The sequence below is a fragment of the Mustela nivalis genome (assembly GCF_964662115.1).
Source record: "Mustela nivalis genome assembly, chromosome: 1".
In the NCBI taxonomy this organism is placed as follows: Eukaryota; Metazoa; Chordata; class Mammalia; order Carnivora; family Mustelidae; genus Mustela; species Mustela nivalis.
The window spans coordinates 119425238-119445348 of NC_139020.1; the positions used below are offsets into that span (position 1 = coordinate 119425238).

The window sequence follows — 20111 nt, forward strand, 5'->3', positions numbered from 1 at the left end:
GGTGGGGAAAAGTATCTGCTTTCCACTCCCTGTGTTTAGCAATTAAAGTAGAAGAAGGAAAACTCCAGGTCTGGCTGACTGGACTCTAGGTTGTTTCCATGTGGCTGTTACAAACAGCAGAGGTGAGTTTGGTCCAGAGAGGAGGTCTCCTCTCATCGCCAAATGTTTACAGGAGTGGTCCATGTGCTGTCCCTGTATTCCCAGCTCTATGATTTACTCCTTCTACTTAGCTGAGAGATCTCTGCAAAGGTCACCAAAGGCCTCGGGACTGATATTTTCAGTCATTCTCCTACTTCACCTTTCTGCAGAATTTGACACTGTGGCTACCCTCTGCTTTGTGAAATATTTCCTTCTCTTAGCTTAGGTAACATAATCCTTTATCTTCCCTCCCTCCTTAGACACCCCGTTTCTTTATCTAGCCATATGCACTCTTCTCAACCAATGTATTATGCACACTCACTAAGTGAATTAGTTTGCTAGGGTTGTGGCGACAAAGTACCACTAACTGTGTGGCTTAAACAACACAAGTTTATTGTCTCACAGTTCTGGAAGCCAGAAGTCTTAAATGAAGGTGTCAGCAGTGCTGGATACTTCTGAGGGTTGTGAAGGATGGATCTATTCTAGGCTTCTCTCCTTAGCTTGTGAATGGCCTTCTTCTCCATGTCTCTTCACATTGTCTTCTCTCTATGTATGTTTCTCTGTCTAAATTTTCTCTTCTTCATCAGCACACCTATCATCTTGGATTAGGACACCCTCACGACCCCATTTTGACTTTTTTATTACTATGAAGACCTTATTTTCAAATATGGTCACATTCTGGGGTACTGGGGTTAAGAATTCAACATATCAGTTCTGAGGGAACACAATTCAATCATTAACATTTAGTCATTAGATTGATTTTTTTCTATTGTAGCTCGTGTGTTCCATGTAGAAGTTTGGTAACACAGTTTGCTTTTCCCTGGGGATGTCCTGTTTTTGCTTGCATCTATCTCCTCCTTTGGTTTCTATGACATCACTTTTTTCCTGCTTTGCTTCAATCTCTGTAGTCATTCTGTGATGTCTATTGTGGACTCTTCATCCTCATCTCTTCCTTAAATGTCAAGGTTTTCCAGGTTCCATCCTTGGCTTCTTCTCACTCTTTCATCTTCTCTGCCCAGTGATCTCACCCACAATGAGAATTTCAGCATTCAGCTGTACTTATGATGAATACTGTTAATATCTGTTTCAACCTGTACCTCTTTTTTGAGCTTTGCACCTGTATATTCACTTGTCTACTTGGGCATCACCATCCAGTTGCTCACAGGATCTCAAATTCAGCATGTTCAAAAATGAACTCACCTTCAGTCATCTCTTCTCCCTGGCTCAAACTCCATCCACTTCCTATATCCCTCATTTTATGAAGGATGCCACTGTGTACTTAGATCTCTCCTTCCAAGCTCCACATCTTTCAGAAACCAAATCCTGTCAATTCTTGTGCTTAAACATCTTCTAAATAGCATCTTTTTCTCTCTGGTCCTACCATAACTGCCCTGGTTTCACATCCTCAACAACTCTCCTTGGATTATGCCGATAATTTCCTGAATGATCTCCTTATCACCTGAATCAGTTCTGTGCTCTGCTGTCAGAGGAATTTTTTAAAGCAAATATGATCATATTTCTGCTAGTTTATTATTCTTCAAACTTAGGCTGTAATTTTGAGATAACCACAGCTGGATACCTGGGCTCTGGGTCTCCTTGGTCTAGCCCCTCCTAGTTTCCACATCATCCTCTGTTATTACTAGCTGTCAAGCACCCTCTCATAGCTATACTTGCAGCACCCCCCCCCATCTGTCTATTTAATCACCCAGACCTTGGGTCTTTAAACCATGTTGACCCACCATGAAACCCAGAGCTGGAGGTCTATAAAAGCCTCAGCAGATCTCTGAGCCATCTCTTCTCTTCTGCACCACCTCTGCTCCTGCCTTCACCCCTGCACCTAAATTTGACTCCCTGTTTTCCTAGCTTCACCCTCCTTTCTAGTATTTGTCTTCTCATTGGGATCAGAGTCATTCCTTGGAAGTGGCTGGCCTTGTCCTTGGGCTCTGTCTATTTCAAGTCAGTTTCACTGGAAGCCCAGCCTGTCTTAACAGGCCCAGAGGGTACTGCACACTTTTGTTGAAGAAAACCTTCCTGAATTCTAGTTCTAGCATTGCCATTGAGTAATTGTGTAATCTTGGATGAAACACTTCCCCTCTATTTCTTAATCCTAATAGTAACCATAATAAAAACAACTAGTAATAATTACTAAGTACTTATCAGAGCAAGACTCTAAGCACCTTACATGGGTTATCGCTTACAACCACTTATGACTTACCACATTTATCCCCACTGTACAGGTAAGAAACTGAGGATCACAATTTTTAAGCAACTGGTCCAGGATCACACAGCCAGAAAGCAGGAGAAGGTAGGATTCAAGCCCCAGCATTCTGGTTCCAAAGCATGGCCCCTTAACCACTGCCCTGGCCTTCCTTCCAATATACAACTCACTCTAGAGCCATGCCATCACAGCTATAAACTGCAGAAGTAAGCACTCTGGTCTTTCCACATAGAACATTCTATGAAAACCAGGATCTTGTGAGTATATTTTGAAGAGGAGTCAAGTAAGAAAAAAGTTAAACACAAAAGGCCAAAACCCTAAAAATGGAATTCCACAAATTATGAGTGATCACATAGTACTGGACAGCCGTCAGCTTTTCTGAGAGAAGCCAAGTATTGATTTATTTTTTAAATTATCTAGTTTTATTTTTCTGCCTGCAGATGTGATCCAAGTTCAAAAGCACAAAGTAGAAAACATCTGTACTTCTGATTAACACTGTGAACATACAGGCATCATGTATAAAAGTAGTGGCACTGTAAATTCTGCTTTTTTTCTTTAGCTAAACACATTTAAAATTGTTCTACAATAGAATTTTTAATGGTTCGTGGTATTCTGTTATGGATATTCCATAATTAACCAATTATCTATTTTAAGATATTTCAGTTGTTTCTTAGATTTTCACTATTAGAAACAATAAGAAAAATATTTATGTCACTTAACTTTTACAAACATATATGATTATGTCTTTTTTTTAAATTTTTATTCATTTGTCAGAAAGAAAGAGCAAGTGAGTGAAAGAGAGAGAGCATGAGCATGGGTGGCTGCAGGCAGAGGGAGAAGCAGGCTCCCCACTGAGCAAGGAGGTTGATGTGGGACTCAATCCCAGGACCTTGGGATCATGACCTGAGCGAAGGCAGATGCTTAACTGACTGAGCCACCCAGGTGTCCCTATGATTATATGTTTATAATAAATTTCCTAAATTTGAACTTCTTGGTTAAAGGGCATTTACATTTTAAGGGTTTTTTATTTATATCACCAAATTTTTGTCCAGAAAGATTACATTACGGTAAGCAGGTAATAAGGGTATAAATGTTCCTCCCTCCTTAGAAACATGTAGGCTTCTTCCTTGCGTGTTAGTTACTTTTTAAAAAGAAACCTGCCATTTTGATAAAGAAAAATAATATTTCACTGTTTTAGTTAGCATTTCTTTTATTTCTGATGAGTTTCCACATTATTTATTGGTCATTTATATTTTAAAATTTTCTGTTCATTATCAATTTTCAGGCATTGTGAAACAGTGAATCTTAACAAGAACAGTAGAGACAGTGGCCTGTGGTTCTATAGATGTCTGCAGGCAGCGTTAGCATAGCACATAGCAATCAAGTGGTATCACTGCTCTATTTTCACAAAAAGGATACATTCTGAATTTTTTTCATACATGTGTATTATATCAAAATTCTACTGCAAGAAAAAAGACTCTACTTAGAAACTAAATTCTAATCTTCTGAAATAAAATCAGCAAAGCTTTTTCTGGAACCAGTAAGCACTGAGTAGATGAGGGCTACTTAGATTTTCAAAGAACAATAATAAATAATAACTGGCTCTACTGGAGGGTGGATGTGACCGCTTCCAGTAAGTCACAGCCTTGGGGGTGTGCCACACGTGAGGAAAACTTGTGGTACAGAGCAAAGTAGCAAGAAAGATTTTAGTTTCACTCCTATATGAGCAGTATGACCCTAGCAAGTTATTTAGGCTCTTTAAGTTATCTATAAAACAGGTATTATCTGTCTAAGTCATTGTGAACATTAAAATCCAATGACATATCATGAATAAAGTACACAATACATCATGTATGTTCAATACTGGGGAGCTAAATGAATTATTACTTTACTTTTTTCTACTACCTCATCCTGCTCAGAATCTCCCCTGGCCTGTTTGTGACTCATTTTCTGGCTTCTGCATTTTCTTCTTGCTCCTCTTTTTCCTCTTCCTTTGCCTTGGCTTCTCTTCTACCTTCTCTAACTCATTCTTCTGCCTCTGGGGCCAAACTGGCCTTGGTATATCCAAAATTTACTCTCTAGACTTTGTAATGCTTATGCAGACATTTAAATTTCTGACTCTTAAAATCAACAACTGCAACATCTAAATTATTCGAAAAACAGAGAAGCCTGCGTGTTTCAGTCATGTTTCAGTTTTTAAGCATCTGCCTTCAGGTCATGATCCCAGGGTCCTAGAATGGAGCCCCACATCTGGCTCCCTCCTCTGCGGGAAGCATTGCTTCTCCCTCTCCGACTCCCCTGCTTGTGTTCCCCCTCTCACTCTTTCTCTCTGTCAAATAAATAAATGTAATCTTAAAGAAAAAGTTATTCAAAAAGTAAATTTACAAAATCAAAATTAATTACTTAAAAAAAAAACCCAAACCAGTAAGCTTTCTCTGCACCACAAGTAATTCTTAAATTTGAGTGGCAGTGAAACATGTCTTCAGTAGAAATTTCTTTAAAAGATCCCCTTCCTTGGACCTACAGGATCAACCTAGAGTGGATGATCTCGGAAGGGGAGAATGGCTTCCAGGACTGCATCTAATTTTTCACAGCACAGATTGTTCTTTTTCCCAGGTGTTCGTGATTTTGGTTTGTGCATAAATATACCCTTAATACAAATTAGCATTCTTGAGCAGGAAGGACAGAAAACAGAGTACCATCCTCAACCTCAGCCTGCTGCTGAGGTAACTTAACTCCTTTTTGTTTTTAAGATTATACTTTTTGAGAGAGAGCACCAAGAGTGGGGTGAGAGGCAGAGGGAGAAGTAGACTGCCCGCCGAATAGGGAGACAGATGTGGGGCTCGATTTGGGGCTGGATCCCTGGACTCCAGGATCATGATCTGAGCCCAAGGCAGATGCTTAACTGACTGAGCCACCCAGGCACCCCTGAGGTAACTTAACTCTAAATTGCCCGTCAAAGAATAATAAGAATGCTCACTCACCATCTGAGATACATCTTAGCTGCGTCAGCTGTTGCGCTAAGGTCTGGGAATGATTCTTCTCTGTCTGTACTAGTCTGTGCTACAGTGGAAGGAGGAGCAACCCCCTCCACGCCTGTGAAAGCCTTCCTCCCGATGACTGTATATCCTGTAACTTTCTTTAATAAAGGCTGTTCCTCTTTTTTTCTACAGATTTTGCCAACACTTGTGGAAGAAATTTAACCATTTCCTTGCATTTGAATTCATTGACCTACATCTAAATATATTTCTAAACATAATTCAGTGGCTTGAGTTCCAGACCTGACATTAAGATGAGACTGACTAAAATTCCCCCTCTTGAAATTCCCTCAAAAAATCTAGAAAATAAAATAATTAAAAAGAAAGAAAATCTCTGTATTTATAAATAGAATGAAGAATATTCTACAGTTTTAGTAAGACAATAAAAAGTATGATTTATTATGGATGTGGGTTGGGAGTGAGTAGCCTCTTCCTACTGATTTCCACCACAGAGATGATAGAGATCTCACTGAACTTTGGTGGCGAAGTCTTGTGAGAGCTGTACAACTAAGGAACGCAAACAAAAACTACTGCTTTTATTATTTCATTCTTACTAGAGGCAAAGATTAAATTGGTCTAAGAGAAGTTTCCTGAAATAGAGGCCTGGGGGAAAAAAAAAAAAAAAGAGCAGTATCCTAATATTAAGAGATGCACTTGAGAGAGAAACATAAAATTCAAGTAGAAACTATTTTCAGAAGAAAAGAAATTTCTTGATGAATATGAACTGAAAGGAACACTATGAAGGAATTTAAAAGATTCAGATTGTTGAAAAAACTTTAAGAAAATGGATTTTCCTCCAGATAAATCATTGTGAGCATTTTAAATTACAAAGACATTGAAAGCTAAAAGCAAAACAAAAAAGTTGGATGACTACAGAGAAAGAAAAAACCATCTTGACCTCATACTCAGCCCTAATATCAAAAAGGCACAGAACAATATCAGTAGAGTTGTTTTTTTTTTTTTTTTTTATCAATAGAGTTTTGAGGTAGGATTCTTTACCTAGAGAAGATGCCAATTAAGTACGAAGGTCAATAGAAATACATTACCAAGCAGACAGAATAAGAAAAATACCACTACAAAGATAACCTTCCTAAATAAATTACTTGAAGATATGTTTTAGAATAGTAAGAAATGAATTAAGGTTGAAAGTATAAGGATATAGAAGCTATTGTCTTGATTTCCTGGCTGCAAAAAGGAGAAAAATGGAGGAGGAGAAAAAAGGGCACAGTGAAAGCAAATGCCAAAGTGGAAATTTATAGATGTAAACACTTATTTTAAAAATGAAGAAAGATCTCAAGAAAAAAAAAAAAAAGAAGAAGAAGGAAAGATCTCAAATCAACAACTTAACTTTATAACTTAAGGAACTAGAAAAAGAAGAAACTAAACACAAAGATACCAGAAGGAAGGAAACTGTAAAACTTGAAACAGAGATAACTGAAATACAGAATAGAAAAACAATAGAGAAAATCAATGAAACCCAAAGTTGGTTCTTTGAAGAAATAAAAAAATATTAACAAAAATTTAGCTACAAATGGACTAAGAAAATAAGAGTGAAGACTTAAATGACTGAATCAGAAGTGACCAATGAATTAAAGAAATCAAAAGGAAAATAAAAAAAATCTTGAGGCAGACAAAAATGAAAACAAAAATTATGAAAACTTGCGGGATGTAGCAAAAGCAGTTCTAACAGGGAAGTTCATAAAAATTAGAGCCTACATTGAGAAAATAGTAAGATCTCAAATAAACAATTTAACTTTGCACTGCAAGAGCCTAGAAAAAGAACAAACTAACCAAAAGTTAGCAGAAGGAAGGACATAATAAAAATTAAAGCAGAAATAAATGAAATAGAGACTACAAAGACAATAGAAAAGATCATCAAAACTAATAGTTGGGTTTTTTCTTTTTAAGATTTTATTTATTTATTTCAGAGAGAGAAGGAGAGAGCAAGAGAATGAGAGAGCGCGCATCAGCAGAGGGAGGGAAAGAGGGAAAGGGAGACTCCCTGTGGAGCAGGAAGTGGTTTATCCACTGAGCCACCCAGGCACCCTAATAGTTGGCTTTAAAAAGACAAACCTTTGGGGTGCCTGGGTGGCTCAGTGGGTTAAGCCCCTGCCTTCAGCTCAGGTCATGATCTCAGGGTCCTGGGATCGAGTCCCGCATCGGGCTCTCTGCTTGGCAGGGAGCCTGCTTCCCTCTCTCTCTCTCTCTCTCTCTCTCTCTCTCTCTGCCTGCCTCTCCATCCACTTGTGATTTCTCTCTGTCAAATAAATAAATAAAATCTTTAAAAAAAAAAAAGACAAACCTTTAACAAGATAGACAAACCTTTAACTAGATTAAGAACAAAGGAGAAAAGACTCAAATCAATAAAACTATAAATGAAAGAGGAGACATTACAATGATACCACAGAAATACAAAAGATGGTTAAGAGAATATGATAAACAATTGTGTGTCCATAGGATAGGCACATGAAAAGGAGCTCAATATCACTAATCATCAAGGGAATGCAAATCAAAACCACAATGAGATACCACCTTCCATCTGTCAGAATGATTAGAATCAAAAAGACAAGAAATAAAAAGTGTTGGCGAGGATGTAGAGAAAAAGAACTCCTGTGTACTATTGGCAGGAATGTAAATTGGTGTGGCCATTGTGGAAAACAGTATGGAGGTCCCTCAAAAAATTAAAAATAGAAATACCATATAATCCAGTAATTCTGCTACTGGGTATTTATTTTTAAAAAAGGAAAATATTAATTTGAAAAGATACTTGCTTCCCTATGTTTATTGCAGCATTATTTATTATAGCCAAGATATGGAACCAACCCAAGTGTCCATCCATAGGTGAATGGACTAAAAAAAAATACAAAATATATGCCCAGTAGAATATTACTCAGCCACTAAAAAAGATGAGATCTTCTGATTTGTGACATGTAATATGAATGGGCCTAGCAGGTATTATGCTAAATGAAATAAGTCAGACTAGAAAGATGAATAACATATGCTTTCACTTATAGGCAGAATCTAAAAAATAAAACAAATGAATAAACAAACAAAAAGCAGAAACAGGCCCATAAATACAGAGAAAAAACTGATAGTTTCCAGATGAGAGGGTAGTGGAGGATTAGGTAAAATGGGTAAAGGAGAGTAGAAGATACAGGCCTCTAGTTATGGAATGAATAATTCATAGAAATACAGGGTAAGGAACATATTCAATGGTATTATTACAGTGTTGTATGGTGACAGTTGGTAGCTATACTTCTGCTAAGCATAGAGTAACATATAAACTTCTCAAATCACTATGTTGTACACCTGAAACTAAAGAAACATTGTGTGTCAACAGTACTTCAATTAAAAATGAATAAATAGGGGCGCCCGGGTGGCTCAGTTGGTTAAGCGGCTGCCTTCGGCTCGGGTCATGATTCCAGGGTCCTGGAATCGAGCCCCACATTGGGCTCCCTACTCAGCAGAGAGCCTGCTTCTCTCTCTCCCCCTCTCCCTGCCGTTCTGCTTACTTGTGCTCTCTCTGTAGCACTCTGTCAAATAAACAAATAAAATATTTTAAAAAAAGAATAAATAGAATTGTCAAAAAATATATACAGCAACAAATTGGATAACTTAGAAGAAGTGGATTAAAATCCTAGAAACATATAGCCCTCCAAGACTGAATCACGAAGAACAGAAAATCCGAAGAGACCAGTAATGAGTAAGGAGATGGAAGCAGTAATCAAAAACTACAACCAAGAAAATGCCCAGGACCTGATGGCTCCACAGGTGAATTCTACCAAACATTTAAAGAGGAATAATGCCAATCCTCCTTAAACTCTTCCAAAAAATTGAAGAGTGGGGAACAATGCCAAACTCACTTTACAAGGCCAGCTTTACTCTCATTACAAAGCTAGGTAAGGGCACTATAATAAAAAAGAAAATGACAGACTATTACTCCTAATGAACACAGATGCAAAAACTCTTAACAAAATACTAGCAAACTGACTTCAGCAGTACATTAAAAACACCATACACAATGAACAGGTGGAATTTTCCCCTGGGTTTTGAGGATGATACAACATATGCAAATCAATAAGCATGATACACCACATTAACAGAATGAAGGGTAAATATCCTATAATCATCTTAATAGAAATTCAGAAAAAGCATTTGACAAAATTTAATATCCTTTATTGATTAAAAAAAAACCAAACTCTTGACAAATTGGTATAGAATAAATGTACCTCAACATAATAAAGGCCATCTACAACAAGCCCATAGCTAATATCATGCTCAACAGTAAAAAGCTTAAAGCTTTTTCCCTAAGATCAGGAATAAGATAAAGATGCCAGTTCTCACTGAAATCTTAAAATTTGTATGGAACCACAAAAGGCTGAATAGTCAAAGCCATCTTGAGAAAGAAAAACAAAGATGGAAGCATCATACTTCCCAATTTCAAAGCCTATTATAGTTTTTCTTTTAGCACTTTAAATATGTCATTCCACTGTCTTCTTACTTGCATAGTTTCTGGGATAAAAAGTCCACTGTCATTCTTATCCTTTTCCTTCAGCAGATTTTTTTTTCCCCCTCTGTGTATTTTCAAGATTTTCCTTTGGTTTTGGTTTCCAGCAGTTTGATTTTGGTATAGACTGAATTATGTCCCTCCAAAATTCAAATGTTGAAGTCCTAACACCAAGTACCTCAAAATGAGACCGTATTTGGAGATATGGTCTTAAAGGGGTGATTAAGTTAAAAGGAGGCCAATATGGTGGCTCCTAATCCAATCTGACTGGTATCCTTATAGGAAAAGGAAGTTGGGATACAAAAAAAGACACCATAGGTGACATCCACAGACAGAGGGATGATCGATGTGAAGGTACAGCAAACAGAAAACAGTTTATTAGAGTGGTTACGGCGAGGGGGTTAGGAAAGCCAAGAGGAGATGCCTCAGAAAAAAATAACACTGCCAGCACCTGAATCTTGAACTCACAGCATTCAGAACTTTGAAAAATAAATTTTGGTTGTTATAGACACCCAGTCTATAATATTTTGTTATGGTAGCCTTAGGAAACTAATACAATACAATATGTCTAAGAATGGGGTTTGCTTCAGTTTCTCTTGTTTTGTTTTTGGTATTTATCCTTCATGTTGTTTTCTGAGCTTCTTAGATCTGTGGTTTGAGGTATGGCATTAATTTTAGAAAATTTATAGTCATTATTTCTTCAAATATTTCTTCTATCCCATACTTATTCTCTGATCTTTCTGAGATTCTAATTACATGTATATTATAATGTTCGATCTTTTCCTTCAGGTCTTGGTTGCTCTGTTCTGTTTATTTTCCCCCCATTCTAGCTTTTTCCTCTTGCTTATCAGTTTATATGATTTTTATTGACCTATTTTCAGGTTGCATTATTTATTTGCTGTGTGGTCTACTTATGGGTCTGTTTAAGGCATTTTCCATCTCTATTACTACTTTTTTTTATTTCTAGAATTTCCATTTGACTCTTTTTTGTTTATAGTTTACATTTCTCTGCTAAAATTTTCTGTCTGAGGGCGCCTGGGTGGGTCAGTGGTTAAGCTGCTGCCTTCAGCTCAGGTCATGATCTCAGGGTCCTGGGATCAAGTCCTGCATTGGGCTCTCTGCTCAGTGGGGAGCCGGGAGCCTGCTTCCTCCTCTCTCTCTCTCTGCCTGCCTCTCCATCTACTTGTGATTTCTCTCTGTCAAATAAATAAATAAAATATTAAAAAAAAATTATCTTTCTGATCCTGCATGTTGTCCTGTAAGATAGTTTCAACATATGTCATATTTGTGTCTGGTTTTTTTTTAGTTTTTTAAAAAAAAGATTTTTATTTACTTGTTTGACAGAGAGCAAGCACAAGTAGGGGGAAGGGCTGAGGGAGAAGCAGACTCCCTGCCGAACAGGGAGACCCATGTAGGACTTGATCCCAGGATCCTGGGATCATGACCTGAGTTGAAGGCATATGTTTAACTGACTGAGCCACCTAGGTGCCTTGTGTCTGGTTCTGATGATTATTTTGTCTCTGCAGATTTTGATTTTTCTTGCCATTTTGTATTCCTCTGCTATAGATTGAATTGTATCCTCCCCCAAATTCATATGTTGAGGCTCTCTGAGTGTGATGGTATTTGGAGATGAGGCCTTTGACAGGTAATTAGGTTTAGATGAGATCATTGGGTTGGGGATTTCATGATGGGATTAGTGTTCATATAAGAGGAGATACTGGGAACTTTGTCCTTTTTCTGTCTCCACCATCTGAACACACCTTGAGAAGGCACTTATCTAAAACCCACAAAGAATTCTTACCAGAACCCAGCTATGCTGGCACCCTGATCTTGGACTTCAGAATGCTGGGAAATACATTTCTGCTGTTTAAATCACCCGGTCTGTGGTATTTTGTTATGATAGCTTGAGCAAACTAAAATAGCCTCGTCATTTTTTGTTCGAAGTCAGATGTGTTAAAGAAGATTATAGCTACTGAGGTATACATGCTTTATGCTCAGAGATAAGCCTGTCTTTCCTTTTGCTAGGCTCTTAGTGATTCGGGGATTTGTGTTAAATTTGTCTGGAGTTGAGTTGGGCTGGAAGTTCAGTGTTGCTATGGTTAACCTCAGTGTACCACAGGCTTTCAAATTTCTCTAGAGATACCTTGTGTGGGCTGTTTGTCAGAGTGTTTCTCTCAATGTCTGCTCTACACTTGGCTTCATCTTTCTGCTTTCCTCTGAGTCTTCCCTTTAAATTGCTTGCCCAAAATAATCTGTTTTTTGAAGCTCTTCTAGCTGTATTCCATTCTTAGTTTTACTTAATGTTTATTAGAGTGGTTATGGGGAGGGGGTTAGGAAAGACTTAGTTCTCCGATGTTCTAATTGCTTCGGTTTTCATAAGACATTGTGAACCTGTGTTCTTCCATCACTGGTGTTCTTGCCTTTCACTGGACATAGTGCTGGGCCAGAACCTATCCTTGACTTAATCCCAGGGTTAAACATTTATTCTCCTGTTCCCTACCCCAGCCCCCACCGCACCCCCCTGGTGGCAATGGGCATCAACCAGTGCCCTAAGGATACAGTTTTTGTTTCCATTATCCCTGCAGATTGAGCCTTTTGTTTCATAAAAGACATAGAGCTGGGTTTGAGCCAAGTTATGGCAATGATTTCTAGTCCCCATCCTGTAAGGAAAATGTCCTCAGAATTTTCTTCAATTTTCTTTCAATTTTCTTCAGTGCTCCTGGTGAGGGTCTCACAGAAAAACCCTTCAAGAAGGGCTTGCTTCACTGTATCACACTGGCCCACACTCAACCTTTAGAAATTGATTACAGTTTTCCAGTTATTCTTGTTACTGGTTTATATGGCATTGAGGGCATCTGCCTCAGATAATCAAATACTCTGATTTTGTTTTTCTATAAAGGAGTTGTCTCTCCCCAATTTTGGGTTATATTTTTGCCCTGTGATAGCAATTCTCCTAAGGATTCAAGAATCTGTTAGTTTTGCAGTTTGTCCAGCATTTTCTTGTTGTAAGGGTGGGAACAGCTCTGTTCATAGCTCTCTCAACTTCCGAGGTGAAACCAGAGGTAATATCTATATTTTTTTTCATATATTTCATACAATTTCTGGGACTCAACCAAAATAAGCAAACACACCAGTTTGCTGAATACAAGATCAATATACAAAATTAACTGAAACTCTATAAATCAGCCATAAACAATAGGAAATATAATTTTTTAAATGATTTTAAAATTGATATAATTTATCATCAAATTATATCAATACCTACAAATAAACCTCATAAAGATGTATGATATTTCTATCCAAAAAAACTAAAAAAGTTTTTTTGAGAAATTAAAGAATATAAAAACAAATGGAGGCATATGCTAAGTTCATAAATCAGAAAGCTCAAAAATATAAAAATAGCAATTCCTATCAAACTGATCTATTGATGTAACTCAATCCCAATTAAGATCCTAGAAGGTTTTTGTGTAAATTAGCAAGATGATTCTAAGATGTGTATGGACATGTAAAGGACTAAGAGTAGTCAAGTCATTCTTAGAGAGGAAAGTGAAGTGAAAGGAATTGCTCTAGTAAGTATGAAGATCTGTTAGGAGGTTACAATAATTAAAAGAATGTAGTATTGACACAAGGGTAGTCAAACAAATAGAAAGCTCAATGAAAGAAAATAGAGAGTCCAGAATAATATAGACAAATGTATACACTTCACTTTTGGAAAAGCTGACATTGTTGAACAGAAGGGAAAGGAATTAATTTTCTTTCTTTCTTCTTTCTTTCTTTCTCTCTCCCCACCCCCTTACTTTCCTTTTATAGTATATGTGCTGCCCAAGCAAACACAGGAATTAATTTTCAGTAATTAGTCTTGGTCAATTGGATATCAGTATGAGAAAAAATGGAGGGCTACCTGGCTCGCTCAGTCAGTAGAACATGTGACTCTTGATCTCAGGGTCATGAGTTCAAGCCCCATGCTGGGTGTGGAGCCTGCTTTAAAAAAGAAAAATGAGAAAGAGAGAAAAATGGAACTTAATTCCCTACTTCATATGTCAGTTCTGTACACGATGCCATACACGTTTGATTTGTGCAGATTTCAGAACTGTCTTATACTTCAACTTTGGAAAATTTTTAAAAAGATGCCAAAGAAAGAATATATGTTCACAAACATATATTCTCTATTTTAAATCTAAATGTAAAAAGCAGAATATAATGCTCCTTGGAGATGACAGAGGAGAATATCTTCATGACCCTAAGAAAGGCATGTATTTCTTAAATAAGACACTAAAATTTTAAAGACATTAAAAAAAGATATTGATAAGCTTGTTGAAAATAAATATTAAAAATATCTGCTCATCAAAAATATCATTTAGAGAGCAAAAGACAACTCACAAATTGGGAGAAGATATTTTTAACCTGTATAATCACAGAAAGGACCATATCCAGACTACAATAAGAAACTCCTATAAATCAAGAAAATAACAGAAAACTGGATAGAAAAAAATAAGCAAAAGATTCCACCAAAGACAAAAAAGGATATCCCAAAGTCCTGAAGGCAGTTAAACATATGAAAAAGTGCTCAACTTCATTAGTCATAGGGGAAATGCAAATTAAACTACAATACAATACCATCACAGACCCACCAGTAGAGCTATAATTGAAGACTGTTGATCCCATATATAGCCAAGGATGTGGAACATTAACACTTTCATACATTAGCAGTATGTATATAAATTGGGAAAAACCTAAGTTTGAACATATGCTTACTATACTGAAAATCTATTACTGCATAAAGCAATATTGTTTTAGTGGCTTAAAATCACAAACATATATTCTCTCTCTTTCTGTGGGTCAGGAATTTGACAGTAGCTTAGTTGTATGGATTTTGGCTCAGGGTCTCTCATGAGCTTACAGTCAAAATGTTAGCTCTTCTGAAGACTTGACTACAGCTAGAAAATTTCCTCCCAAGATCGTTCAGTCATACGACTATCAGCAGGAAGCCTTAGTTCCTCACCATGTGGACTTCTCCATAGGATTGCCTTAGTGTCTTCATGATATTGCAGCTCTTCCCACAGACTGAACAAGGAAGAAGCTGTAATGCCTATTATGACCCAGTCTTGGAGGTAATACACCGTCACTTCTGCTGTTCATTAGAAGCGAGTCACTAAGCCCAGCCTATACCTGAGGGTCATGGATTTAAGCTCCCCCCTTTTGAAGAGAGGAGGGTAAGAGAATTTGGGGATGTACATTAAAATCACCACACATACCCCATGACCAAATAATTTTACCCTGAGGTACAGAAGCAAAAATGGGCGATTGTATGGCTCTCCAAACATTTACAACAATGTTTATAGCATCATTATTCAGAAGAGCCAAATAGTAGAAACAAAATGCATATCAAACAATACAACAGATAGATAAATTGTGCTATATTCTAACATTATAATATTATTCATATATAAAAATTAACAAACTTACATGCAAAACCACAGGCGAATCTTGCTAATACTAATATTGAGCAAAAGAGACAAACTTCAAAAATGTGTACTACATTATTTTCTTTATATAAATGTTAAAAAAGGCAAAACCAATCTATACTATAAGAAGTCAAGATTGTGGTTACTTGAAGGGAGGAGAAGGGAGGAAAGGATTAAGAGGGATTATAAGGAGATGCCTCTGAAATTACTATTTCATTACTGATCTATAACTTGCCCAGAGTGGTAATGGCAAAGATATGTTTATGTTGTTATAGTTCATGGAGCCATACACGTCTGATTTGTGTAGATTTCAGAACTGTCTTATACTTCAACTTCGGAAAATTTTTTAAAAAGATGCCAAAGAAAGAAAGTATTCTTCAGGTAAAAACACATGTCTGTGTGTTGAATTTGGTCTGCAAGTAGCCAGTTTGTAATATCTGCTCTAGACCAGATTGCTAAATATGATCTCCAGTTATGTTAGAATTTGGTGGTGGCATAAATCTATTCCTATAGAATTTAGAATTGTCAGATGTTGGTTATGGAGAAATCCTTCTGGCTCAGTTAATCCAGTGATTTTTCAAACCAACCTCACTTGCAGAGGCAACCCCTTAGGTACTCTACAGACTGCAAGTGCTTCTCAGAACACTGTGTAAAAACCACTGATCTAGCCGAATGCCCTTGTGTTACAAATAAAGAAACTGAGGCTTAGAAAGACTGTTATTTGTTTAGAGTTATACAACTGCTTGGTGGTCATGTCCTGAGATTCACTCCCACCTGAAGTTACCATGAGTATGTGCTACTGCTCTGGCGAAGAAACCTAAAAAGGGAAAAATTATGTATCTCAGGACCTTGGTATTTGGAGTAGCTACTCTCCGATTCAGTCATTCAAGGTGGTGGCAAAGCAGAATTATCAAAGATAAGCTGAGACCAAGAAATATGTTGGAAAGTGTTCTGTTTAGGGACTACCCTGGGAAATACCCCATTTGCTAACAAAGATGTGGGGCATTCTCTCATCCAGCTCACCCTTCAACTAGGTTCTCAGCTCTGGCTGTACATTACAACCACCTGGGAACTTTTGAAAAAATACTGCTTCCTGGGTCTCCCCATAGACAAATAGAATCAGATTCTCTGGAGTGGGCTGGAAAGAACTGGATATTCTAACCCCTACTGAAATTTACTGAGATGTGTATGGACTGAGCTCATCATCTCAGAGAAGCTCTGAGTCTAAACAACAAATTGGGCCTTGCCACAAGATGAAAAAAAAACAAAACAAAACACTAGAGAAAGAAAAAAAAATCCCTCTGGTGGTAGCAAAACTCCAGGCTGCCTATCTTTATTAGTATGAGGACTTGGGCCTCTTCTCTTTGTCTCCAGCCTCAGGAAAGCAGCCCCCATTTGTCCCTAGTTTTTCTCCTTATTATAAAATATTGGGAACACCAGATTCTTAGGCCTTGCGTGAAAAGTGCAATTAAAGTACCTTGGTCCCATGCATGGCTTTGGCAGAACATGGAGTCTACACCTCTGCTTAGAATGGGTAGAGCCCATTCTCTGAGGAAGGTTGCCCTTAGAGATGCATTAGTTCTGTATTCCTCTGTCCAGTCAAGGTACATCTTATTAATCTGTATCCTTTTCACCTTTGTAGAATACTAGAAGTGGGAAGGACCAAAGAGGTTATTTCACTCAGTTTTCCATTTGATAAAAACATTCTCGGCCATAAGCAACTTACTGAAAGTCACACAGGATGTCACTGGAAATGTCATAGCACAAATACACATGGTCTGTTCCTGCACCCAGTGCTTGCTCCTTTTTGTCTTAAAAGCATTTTTAGTTACAAAATATGCCAAAGATAGAGACAAGCATATGAAATTTAACGATTTTACATTCTTAGCATATTGGTTTCAAGTATTTTTTTCTTTTTTAAATAAAATGTTACAAGGGGCACCCGGGTGGTTCAGTCGTTAAGTGTCTGCCTTCAGCTCAGATCATGATCCTGGAGTCCTGGGATCTAGCCCTGTATCAGGCTTCGTGCTCTTCAGGAAGCCTGCTTCTCCTTCTCCTTCTCCTACTCCCCCTGCTTGTGTTCCCTCCCTCGCTGTGTCTGTGTCAAATAAATAAATAAAATCTTAAAAAATAAATAAATAAAATAAAATGTTACAGATTCAGCTGAAGTCTATAAAATGTTACAGATTCAGCTGAAGTCTGTCCTAACCTCCCATCCAAGTACTAACCAGGCCTGACCCTGCTTAGCTTGTGACATCAGACAAGATGGGGTACATTCAGGGTGGTATGGCTGTAGACAAAGTTCCTCCTAACCTATACCTCTCTTCCTTCCCTCTCACAAGTAACAGCACTCAAAGATTGGTGAATCCTATTCCCTGGAATTTGTTGTACTTTGTTATATATATATATATATATATATATATATATATATATATATATATATATATATATATGGAGAGAGAGAGAGAGAGAGAGGCAGAGAGAGAGATCTATTGTATAGATTGTTAATTCATTTTAACAGTGTCATGTTATCTCATTTCATTCATAAGCCCCATTTTATTTACTTATTCCTCTCCGATGGAAAGTTGTTTCCAGGTTTTGCACAAATTGTTTCACAGTCAACATCCTTGACATGTATCTCTGTGTACAAGAGTGAGAATTTCTATAGATTGGAGACCTAGAAGGGAAATCACAAGGTCCTGGAGATATGCACCTTCAACTTTATGAGATTTTGTCAAATTGTTCTCCAAAGTAGTTGAACCAGTTTGTACTTCTCACATCTTTAGCAGCACTTCATTTGCATTTTATTTTATTTATTTTTTATTTATATTTTTTATTTTTTTTAATTTTTATTTTTTTTTAATTTCTTTTCAGTGTTCCAGAATTCATTGTTTATGTACCACACCCAGTGCTTCATGCAATACGTGCCCTCCATAGTACCCACCACCAGGCTCACAAATCCTCCCACTCCCCGCACCTCCCAAAACCTCAGATTGTTTTTCAGAGTCCATAGTCTCTCATGGTTCGTCTCCCCCTCCAATTTCCCCCAACTCCCTTCTCCTCTCCATCTCCCCATGTCCTCTGTGTTATTTCTTATCCTCCACAAAAAAGCAAAACTGTATGATAATCGACTCTCTCTGCTTGACTTATGAAATAGCATTTTAAATTTATAATTTCTGATTATTAGTCAGGTTGAGCATCTTTTAATAAAATTAATAGTGAATTAGATTTCCTCTTATATGAATTGGCTTTTCATCTCCCTTACCATCGGGTTGCCTCCTTACTTTTTAGGAGTTTAAAAAAAAAATTGGTGGTTATATTTTGTTTGCCTTTTAAGTGCACAGGTAATATCTTTCTCCAGTTTGTGGTTTGATTTTTAATTTTGTATATATTGTCTTTCGTTTATAGAACTTTTAAATTTAATATAGTCTTCTGTATCAGCCTTCTTCCATGAATTATTCTTTTTGTTTTCTGTTTAAGAAATCATTTCTTTCCTCAAGGTCATATGGGTATTCTAACATTCTTTTCTTCCAAAAGCTTAAAATTTTTGCTTTTAATATTTAATTTTAATCACTTTGGAATTTTGTATGTAATATGAAGAAAAGATTTTAACATAACAAACACTAATTGTCCTAGCATCACTTATTGAATAGTTTATTGTTATCCCATTGAATCATGCCACCTCTGTTATATATCAAGTTCCCAGCTATATGGGTATCTGTTTCCAGAATCTCTTTTACGTTCCACTTGTCTGTTTGCCTATCTATGCCAATGCCGCATTTTTTAACTGCTCTAGCTTTATCATTTAAAGAGGCAAACTCCCCTCTTCTTATTTTTTTCAAAAATTATCTTGGCTATTTACAATCCCATTCCTTTTAATTTTAGGAATAACTTGTGGAGTTCTTGGGAGATTTTTCAGGTTTGTGTTAGAAATATTTGGAATTCATTAATTTGAAAAAAATTATTGTCTTTAGTGGTATTGTTTTTATCCATGAATACGGTACATCTTTACACTATTTACCCCTTTGAAAACTATTTTCACTAACTTTTTACAATTTTCTCCACAGAGCTATTTCACATATGTTGTTAGATCTATTCCTAGTTAATTTATAGATTTACTGCTATTACAAATATATATTTTAAAGTTTTATCTTCCAAATGGATGTTACTGGTATATACAGATGCCAGTGACATTCACGTATTGACCTTATTTTCAGGGACCTCTCTTGTTAGTCCTTATAGATTCTCTTCAGTAGTTTGTGTAATCATAACACTGTGAATAACAACATCTTTATTATTCATTTTCAGCCTTTTAATTTTTTTATTGTGCTAATTAGAAGATTCAGCATAATGTTGAATAGGAGTAGTAATAATGAGCAAATTTGTTTCCCCAAATCCTTTCACTAGATTCTACCACCTTCTATTTTTATCCCTACTCCAAGATGAATTGTGTCTTTGGTCTTATCCCACTGACCAAAACGTAGATCCCCCAGTCCCTGCTGACCCAAACCTCCCTTACCAAGCACGCAGCACCTACTAACCTCATTCAACCAATTGTACTTAATAAAGGAGTCCATCACCCAGAGGAGTTTCATTTAGATACTGCACTATTCTCTCAGGTGCATTGTGTCTGAAATGATTCAAAACTTTTCCATATATCTGTGTTCTTTAAGGGCATCACCAACCACACAGACTCAACACTCAGAAACCTATATTCTTCTCTCAATTCCCACATCTAATTTACC

General features: G+C 37.0%; 1 protein-coding gene across 4 annotated transcripts in view; it reads right to left on the reverse strand.

Moving 5' to 3' along the window:
• CD86 (CD86 molecule) overlaps positions 1-5476 on the reverse strand; it is a 66835-nt gene extending 61359 nt beyond the window's left edge. The window contains exon 1 of one of the 4 annotated variants that reach the window (XM_082740700.1): positions 5341-5476. In XM_082740700.1, coding sequence (XP_082596826.1) covers positions 5341-5354 — 14 coding nt within the window. In that variant the 5' untranslated portion in view covers positions 5355-5476. The remainder of the gene's footprint in view (positions 1-5340) is intronic. The other 3 variants (XM_082740695.1, XM_082740698.1, XM_082740703.1) reach the window with 3 other exon arrangements.
• Between the last annotated feature and the right edge of the window lie 14635 nt (positions 5477-20111).